This window comes from Pteropus alecto, unplaced genomic scaffold (assembly GCF_000325575.1).
Source record: "Pteropus alecto unplaced genomic scaffold, ASM32557v1 scaffold131, whole genome shotgun sequence".
Taxonomy (NCBI): domain Eukaryota; kingdom Metazoa; phylum Chordata; class Mammalia; order Chiroptera; family Pteropodidae; genus Pteropus; species Pteropus alecto.
The window spans coordinates 1,138,689-1,148,041 of record NW_006434709.1 but is presented as its reverse complement, the minus strand read 5'-3'; the positions used below and the strand labels follow the sequence as shown (position 1 = coordinate 1,148,041).

General features: G+C 50.0%; 1 protein-coding gene across 1 annotated transcript in view; it reads left to right on the top strand.

Moving 5' to 3' along the window:
- DYSF (dysferlin) overlaps window positions 1-9,353 on the top strand; it is a 203,049-nt gene that overhangs the window by 25,334 nt on the left and 168,362 nt on the right. Inside the window, exons 4-5 of the mRNA XM_025045188.1 lie at window positions 204-309; window positions 8,492-8,606. Of these exons, the coding sequence (XP_024900956.1) occupies window positions 204-309; window positions 8,492-8,606 (221 nt within the window). The remainder of the gene's footprint in view (window positions 1-203; window positions 310-8,491; window positions 8,607-9,353) is intronic.

Below are 9,353 nucleotides of genomic sequence, written 5' to 3'. Positions count from 1 at the left end.
GCAGGGGAGAGGGGCTTGGCTCTCCAGAGACGGTGATTGGGGTACTGGGGACAGGGCTGCACAGGGCACCTTGCAGATCAGCTACGCAGATCAGCTTTTCTGTGTGGTGTTTGTGTGGTGGTGCTGGTGGTGGTGAGGGGGATGGCGGGAGAAGAGCTGGCATATGAGGATAGTTTTCTACATTTTACTTTCCCTCCGCTCAGGTTCCTGGGAGAAGCCAAGGTCCCACTCCGAGAGGTCCTCGCCACCCCCAGTCTGTCTGCCAGCTTCAATGCGCTCCTGCTGGACACCAAGAAGCAGCCTACAGGGGTAAGCGCTCATCAGGCCTCTGCATCAGGGCAGTTTCTGGTGCAAGGCCTTGCCTTTCTGACCCCAGAGCTGTGTCCTACTCCAGCTCTAACCTACCAGGCCTGGCCCTCCCTGGCCAGAGCTCAGGGGGCCTGGGATGGGGCTCTGGGTGGAAGAGATGGGAGGGGGACAGGAGGGAACCCCGCCCCACCTGCAGGGCTCAGATGAGCCTTGCCTCAGACCAGCTTGGCCTAATCCTGGGTCCCTTCCTGGGGTAGGTTTTACTAGAAACCCATGTCTTCCTAAGCTTCCCGCAGCCTTGGTTATGGCTCCCCCAATCTCCCCGTCAGCCCTCCCTCACCATACAACTAACTCCCTTTACCAATTCCAGAATATCTGAGTCATCTGGGTCACAGATCACAAGGGAGACAGACATCCCTCTGCCCTGCCTCTGAGACCTGCCACCCACTTCCTTTCCTCCATTGTTTTTCTCGCCCCTCCCCAGCCTTCCCAGTGCTCTCCCAGTCCTCCCAGACAATTCCCTGCCCTCATCTCTGGCCTCCTGTTATTTTTAGTGAGCTAAATATATCCTGTAGGGTTCTTTCTTCCTGGTGAGTGGAATTCCTGACCTCCCTCTGGCTCAACCTCCCAGGATGCACTGGAGGAACTTGTGATTTGGAACTACTTCCTCCCAGGGTGCACGATGGGATTCTGGGCTGAGTTCTTTCAGACAGAGTGGGGCTGTCTTGTCTCGTGGAGTGTGTGTGTGTGGAGGGGTGGGAAGTTGGCGGGGGATTGGGGGCCCTTGGCTGGCTTGGTGAGTTAGGAAGTGGCCAGTCTGAGCAGAGTTCTGAATAGAACCACTACTGGGTACTGAGACCTAAAGAGTGTGACTGACTGAAGTCACACAGTGAATTGATGTCCAATGTGGGACACGAATCAGAGGGTGCATCTCTTAAACTTGAATGGAGTGGTTCACTGCCTTCCTGATGCTGGCACTTTCTCCTGAGGCAACTTAAGACAGTGAAGGTGGCTGGGATGCTTCCTTGGTGGGCGGATGTCACTTCCTAGGAGAACTCATGTCCTTCCCAGACAGTGCTCCCTGGTAGAACATTCCGGTTCAGGCTGCATTCACGAGCCTGTCTCCATCACCTCCGGAACCCCTTTTTGTCTTCTCTTTGAACTCTCCACTCTCCTAATAATGCTCCTAATTGTTTATAGTTCCAGTTTCCAAGGTAGGTGTCTGGGTTTTTCCCTCCACGCCACTGAGCGATTCTCTGATACCAGCTGGGTGTCCTACGATTCAACTCAACTCTGACATTATTTACCTGGAGACAGCATCAGATCCCACAGGTTAAGGGCTCAGCCCCACAAGACTGCCCCTCCTTCAGATGCCAATTACAAGTCCAGGCTGTCACCTGTACTTCTGACCAACTGGCTATAGATTGGAGGTTCCTTGGGTTCAATTTGCTAGAAGGGCTCACAGGACCCAGAGAAACATTTAATTTACTGGATTTCTGGTTTATTATAAAAAGATATAACCCAGGAACAGCCAGATGGAAGAGAGACAAGGAGCGAGGTATGGGGCCAGGGACATGAGCTTCCACGCCCCCTCCAGGTGTGCCACTCTCCCCGATCTCCACATGTGTGCACCGGCCTGGAAGTGCTCCAAGCCCTGTTCTTTTAGGTTTTTATAGAGGCTTCATTACATGGTCAAGATTGCTTAAATCATTTGTCATTGGTGATTGAACTCAATCTCCAGCCCCTCTTTTCTCCCTGGAGGCTGGGGTTGAGGTGTAGAGGGTAGGGCCGAAAATTTCAACCCTCTAATCCACTGGTTGGCTCCACTGGCAACCCCATCCACATTAACATAATAAAAGAAACTTTACCGCTCTTATCACTCAGGAAGTTCCAAGGGACTCTGTAGCTCAGTGCCAGAAATAGGGAATGAGACCAAATATATATTTCGCATTTAAATTACAGTATCACATTTCTATAGTCAAGAAGGACTCCAGCGAATTCTGGAACTGTCCTTTCAGAGGGCTGTAGCTAACTCTAAAGGTGTAGAGCACTAATGGAGAAATCTACGCATCAAGGCAGCTGGTGAGAGATATTTTGAGTCAGAGGATCTGGGTGGTGCTTCCCCATTGCATCTCGGAGATGGGGCTCCTTCTTTGCTGTGTATCCGGCTCACCATGCCTCCAACCAGGGTTGCTTGCTTCCTGGCTGAGCTGCTCAAATGTCTCTCCACTCTAGCCCTGGATGCATCTGGGACACTGGTGGTTTCTGCAAGTTCTGTGCTTGCTCTGCTCCAACCTCAAAGGGAATCCAGCTTTTCACACCTAGTCCTTGTTGATGGGACTGAGCCAGTCTGGTGACATACCCTGGAAGCCTCACCTCTCCTCCTCTCGCTCTCGGTTCCCAGGGTTTGTCTGTACTTCTGCTCACCAGCCGGAAACCTGCTGCTTTCTCTTCCCTGGGTTGGGTCTCCTGGCTGTCTGCAGAGCTTGCAAATGCTTCACAAACCACATCTCCAAAAAGGGAGTGTGAAAGCCAGAAAATGATGGATGGGGGAGGAGGGCTGGGCCCCACTTGGTTTAGCCCCCAGTTGAGCACAGATGGGGCTTCCTTCCCTGCTGCCCAGGAGGCAGCTGTAGCCTGTGGAGAGAGTCTGGGTCCATCTTTAATCCCTGTGATAGCACTAAATCACAGTGCAGCCCTAGGCAGGTTCCAAGGCCCTCTGAGCTGGGGCTTCTCACGTGGGACCGGGGGCTGGCTGTGCTGCAGTGGGAGGCACGGAGAACTGGGGATGTGACAGAAGGGATAGAGAGCCTTGTCAGCAGCTACAGATTCTCACTGGCCTTTTTACTAAGGCTGATTTCTGGGTTGAACCCATTGGGCAGAGCATAGCAGGTATCCCTAATTGGTGAGAGCTCAGATTGCCTCAGAGAGCCAAAAGAACCTGCCGATGGAGTGTTGGGAGGTGGACATAGGGCCAGTGGGATCCTTAGAAAACCCTGCAAGGACCGAGAGGAGGAGGAGGGGCCTGTAGCAGGCTAGGTGTGGACTCCATTTGCCTGTTACTCAGTGTTCTCACCCAAGTCCCTTCAGATATGGCACGCCGGCCTGCGTGCCACGAGAAGATGCCAAATCCACCTTCAGTCAGCTTCCAGACTGAAGGGGAAAACACTGCCCCTGTCCTGGGGGAGCCTCCAGCCCATGGGGACAGGAGCAGGGGCAGGAGCGAGGCTCTGGTAAAGCCTCAGTTTCCTTCAAGAGGTTTGGAGATGCTGCCAGCACCTCTGCCCCCCATACCACCTCGTCTCAGGCCTGCATTGTACCCTCCGCCAGCTTCTGGATGTTGTCTGAGGGAAAGGTATCTAAAACCCAGGTGCATATGGGGCTTTCCTCTTTGCTCGGGAAATGTGTATCAGGAGAGGTCTCTGTTGGATCCTGTTGAGCTCAGTGTTAGAGAATTGTAGCCTAGGAAGTAGGCGAGCAATGAGGCTGAGCATGGCAGAGTGGGCGAAGGACCCCATAGCCTGACTGCATAACCTGTAGGAGGATCTGATGAGTTGTGCCCTGTCTTTGCCTTTGATTTCTTAGGCCCCCCTGGCCTGGGGGCCAGACAGGACCCTCCAGAATTCTGTAATATTGCTGTGACCCAAAGATTGCAGACACAGGTGACTGAGGTTACATAATCCAGGCCAGCATGTTTTGGTGGACACATGACTGACTGATAATGGTCTTGTGGTAGGATGTCTGCATGGCAATGATGGGACTGGAGACCTGAGGAATAGGGCTGTCGTATGGGGTACTTTGATGTGGAGGGACTTAAAGTGGGTCCTACTGGGGGCTGTAGGCCAAGGTTATATGGTCTGGAAGAGCACAGAGCTCACATACATCCCACAGGAAGAAAGTGTAAGCTCTGGTTATGTCTGGAAAAGGGGAGAGGGGATGAAGCATGATGTGACGGTGAGGGTGAGATGTCTTGATGGTGAGTGGGGCCCTCAGACATGCCCCCTTTCCTTTAGATCTTTAGCAGAGCTAGAAGCCTCCAGTATTAACTACCCCTGGTCCTGAAGCGGCGGTCCCAGGAGTCTGTCCCCTAGTGGCGAGACCTGTTTTAGATCCTGGGTTCTAGATCCTTTGAAGCTGCTAGAGATGTTCCTGTGGCTCCTTGATGAGCGTATAAAAGGTGGAGCTGTCTCGGGCATGGAAGTCTCGTTCGAGTGCCTGGAGCCACCAGCATGTTGCCAGTTCTTCAGGAGGCTGGTGCAGAGTTATCAGTGTGGAGGAAACAGGATGCTCTGGAGGTCCCAGGGAGGGCTGCCTGGTGGTCTTGGGATTCTCGGGTCATTGCTCCTTTCTGCTCCTCCCAGAGGGCTGCTCCTGAGCCCTTGTGCTAAGCTGCTGACATCCAGGCCATGATGTGGAAGAGTTACACGGCCGAGGCTCCACCTCTGCCCAGAGGTGCTGTGCCAGAAGCCTGCAGGTGGCATGAGGGGGTGGGGGAGGGTGGGTAAGCAGGGCAAGCCCTGAGAAATAGGAAGAGGTGTTCTTCAAGGCAATCTGGTCTCAGGGTCAGGGGACCTCCGTTACCAAGTGTTGGAAGAACCTGGGCTGAAGGACAGCCAAGTTATGTCCCCTTTAAGTTTTAGCTCAACTCTCTTCACCTTACTGGGGTCCCTGAGACCGCTTGATTTCATACTGCTACCTGGATACCCTCCTGCTCCCCTCGTTCCTCTTGCTGCCATTTACCTTTTCTTTCTAACATACTGTATAACTTATGATTTATTTCTTTTATTATTTATTGTTTGTCTCCTCTGCCATGATGTCAGTTCCATGGGGGCTGAAGCTTTTGCTTTGTTTGTAAAAATAACCCAGTATTTTGATGTGCTTGGCTCTGTGCAGGCTCTGAGTACATATTTATGGTGGGAATGAATAAGCAAATGAATGAATAAATGGGTCGGGCCAGCTTTGTCAGTTGGGGCCCCACACCCTGGGGTCCTTCAGATGCAGGCCCAACTCAGGCTGAGCCAAGCAAACACTCCACACAGGCCAGTCTTTTTTTTTTGGGGCCCATGCCTGGTTTAGTTCTCTGCTGTCACCATCTTGAAATTCTTAATGAATTTTTAACAAGGGGCCTGACTTTTCATTTTGCAGTGGGCCCGAAAACTATGTGGCTGGTCTTGAGTAGGTGGGGGGCCTTATGTTTCTCTACTGAGTGAGATTCCTATGGTTAGAGCAGAAGCAGATTGCTCAGATTTTCTAAACCTTTTATTTTAAAATAATTTAAGATTCAGAGAAAAGATTTAAGAGTAGAATAAAGAATATTTTGTACTGAACGATTTGAGACTAGGTCACCAACCGTCTGGCTCACCTCCCTGAATTTAGTGTGTGTTTTCTCTATTTAAGGACTTTCTCATACAGAACTACAACATAACCTTCAACACAGAAAATGAACGCTGGGACAGCACTGCCATCTAACCCACGGACCCTCATTCAAGCTTCAACAGTTTTTTCAACAGTGTCCTTTAGAACAAAAGGATCCAATTAAAGATCACGTGTTGTGTTAGTTGTTCTGTCCCTTTAGTTGGCTTCCCTCTGGGAGAATTTTATAACCTTGTGACTTTGACTTTTGGAAATACAGGATCATTATGGTGGAGACCGGACCTCAGTTTGGGACTGTCTGATGTTTCCCAGTAATTAGGTTTAGGTTGCACATCTTTGGCAAGAATATTACACAGTGGTGCTACCTTGTTCTCATTGTAGCCTGCGGTGATTCGATTGTGATTTGTTTCATTACTGAATTATTAAGCTTGATCATTTAGTTAATGTAGAATTTTTGGGTTTCTCCACTAATCTAAAATTCATTCCCTTTTCTAATAAGTAAGAATTTGAGGGGGAGGCACTTTGTATGAAGGCCCTGTATGTCATTCAACTTTTACCCAGCAGTTTTAACATCTATTGTTGCATTTTTTTTTGGAGATTTATTGAGCTTTATTGAGATATAATCACATACTGTAAAATTTATCTTTTAAAGTGTACAAATCAATGTTTTTAGTATATTCACAGAATTATACAACCATCACCACTATCTAATTTTAGAACATTTTCAGCACTCCAAAAAAAGTCTATTAAAATTCTTCGTTCATTTCCTAATTGTGCCATTATTGCTTCTTGGTTGGATTAATTGTTTTGATGATTGCTTAAATGGTGATATTCTAAATCAGTTATTTTATTCTGCTTTAATCAGTTGGCATTTGACTGTAAAGAAAAGCTTCCTTCTGATTTATTTATTTGTTTATTTCCATATGGATTCATATATTCCTCTTTTATTTAATGGTTTAATCTGTTGCAGCCATTATTTATTTTCATGTTTAAATTTTCCCAGTTTGGCCAGTGGCAGCCCCTGAAAGCAGGCTTCCATGACCTTTGACGTGTTTCTATCATTCTTTTTGTATTTTCTTGCTTTCTGCCATAAAAAAAATTTTCCAGGGTTATCTTCTATCTACCTTGGCCTAATCTTGTAATTAGTTCTCTGAAGAGCCCGAATTGCCTTTTGATGAACTGGAGAAAAATACAGATGCCCAGGTGCATCTCAGGCCTGCATCAGAGTCTCCAGGAGTCAGGCGTGGCCGCGGGCTGGTCTGGGCATCTGGGGCGGGGCAGTTCTTTTTCTTTTTTGGGGGTTGCAGGAGCTTGGGTTCCAAGGGCAGGGAGTACTGGCTGCGCAAGTGGCGACACCTGGTGGTAATTTAGGGACCTGCAGCGGCGGTTAGGGCAAAGCCTAGGATCTGGAACTTGGAAGTGTCTCATTGCCTTCCCTGGCCTCCTGGCCTCTTCCGGGGTCTCCTGTGATGTGGAGGTGGCTTCGAGATTCTTCATCAGTGTTCTGAGCCCAACACTCTCACCAGTCTCGCCCTCCCTTAGCTTGGATGACCCTGCCCAGGCCCCATTCTGGAGGGTTCAAGTCCCAGAGCTGGATACATCTAGTCCTTGAGCACTTTCTGTCTCGGGATAAGAATTCACTCCAGAAGTTTCTGGACATCCCTAATATCAGTCAGTAGAGACAGATGCCTAGTGAATTATACTAAAGCCACTCAGAGGTTATTATGCATCCTTAACAATTATATTTATAAAGGGTTTGGGAAAACCCAGGGAAGTGCTTATTGTCTAACGTTAAGTAAAAGAAAAGCATTTTATATATAGCAGAGCTGTATACTGTTGTTTAAAAAAGATTGGAGAGAATTATATCAAAATGTGAATAGTGGTGGAATTATGGCAATTCGTTTTTTTCTTTTTTGCCTTTGAAGTTTTTTTCTTTTTTTCTTTGAAGTTTTCGAACTTTTCGAACTTTCTTAACTAGAGCATCTATTATATAAAAAGGCTGCCCCAGTGGGCCTGCTGGATCTGGAGTTCCAGGAAATGCTTGGCCAGGCCCCCACTGGCCTAAGAGCTGCAAGGCTGGAGGGCCTGCTGTGGTTGTCCTTTTTTTGCAGGTTCAGGGGGCCCTTTGAACAGTGCAGGTCTCATGGTGGGGTTGGGTGGGGTGGGGGCACAAGGCAGCTTTCTCCTGTCCACGTGAGTGGTAAGGCCAGTCGCTCTCTTCTCGGCAGTCACAGCTGGAGCAGCTGGGGATTAGGCACGGATGAGGATGCTTCTGGGAGGAGAGAGAGCTCAGAAAGACAAGCAGCGCCCTGAGACCCTCTCAGAGTTTGGCCTGAGCAGAGCAAGGCTGAGGTGTCTGTGGAGACATAGGCGAGAGCCCTCAGCTGAGCAGCCAAGAGGCCAAAGGGGCTTTTTCCTGAAAATGGGACTAGGCTGAGAGTTGAAAAATCTGACAGGAGAGGCTGGATCGCTGATTCATTTATGGAAGCTTACGATGTGCTCTGTCAACTCCTTTAATCCTCATTAGGCCCTGTGAGGAAGGTACTATTGCTATCACTACTCCCGTTTTATAGATGAGGAAACCGAGGCACAGAGAAGTTATAGGTCTTATCCAAGATTACACAGCTCCTGAGTGGTGGAAACTGACTTCAGAGTCTGTGCTCTTTTTCACCTGACTATGCTGGTGGGCCCTTGGGTGGCTTTGTAACCAGAGCCACCTTTCATGGTGGATAGATGGACGGATGCTGGAGGGCGGTGGTCCAAGGCCAATGCATTAACCTGCTGCCCTCTCATTCCCCATCTCTTCTAGGCCTCGCTGGTCCTGCAGGTGTCCTACACGCCGCTCCCTGGAGCTGTGCCCTTATTCCCACCCACTACTCCTCTGGAACCCTCCCCGACTCTGCCTGACCTGGATATGGTAACTGGTGAGGAGCCCATCTCACCCTGGCAGGGCCCAGGGGAAGAAGCCCAGCAGAGGCTCCCGAACCTGGGGGTGGGGGCCACAGCGAGGCTTCAGCAGCCTCTGCTGCCTCTCCAAGGTTGGGGGAGAAGAGAGGCCACCAGTGGGTGGGCGTCCTGATGTCTGCCTTCCACCACGCGGGAAAAAGGACAGGAGCTGTGCTCCCCTAGGTGCTCCTAGGGTCAATATGAGGATGCCCTCCCAGCTCTCGCTGTCCAGGAGGAGGGCTGTGCCTGGGCTAGGTGCTCTGAAGCTCCGGAGGAGTGGGTGCTTTAGATGGGTCTGGGATGGGGTCTGTCCAGGGGATACCTGAGGTCTCACCCACTGTCCGGAGACTAAAGCTTCCCTGCCCTGGTACCCAGTAGGCCTTTGGTGAAGAAAAGTGACAAAAGAGTTGGATTTTCTTTGAAAGATCTCTACGTTGAAGTCAGGGAACATGAGTTCCAGGCTTGCCTTTGACACCAAGTAGCTGTGTGACTTTGGGCTGACTACTCTCCCTCTCTGGGCCTGCAGTTTATCATTTGTAAAAAGAGCAGACAGTCAGCTAAGTCCCAAGGTTGCTTCAGGCCCCTTCACTTGCCTTTGCTGGGCTTGTCAAGTGAGGACCATGTCCAGAGCGGTTGGCTTACCAGTGCGGGGCTGGGCGTGGAAACCTGATGGGGTATGCAGGAAGCTACAACAGATGGGCCAGGCAAAGACTCGCCATGGGAAA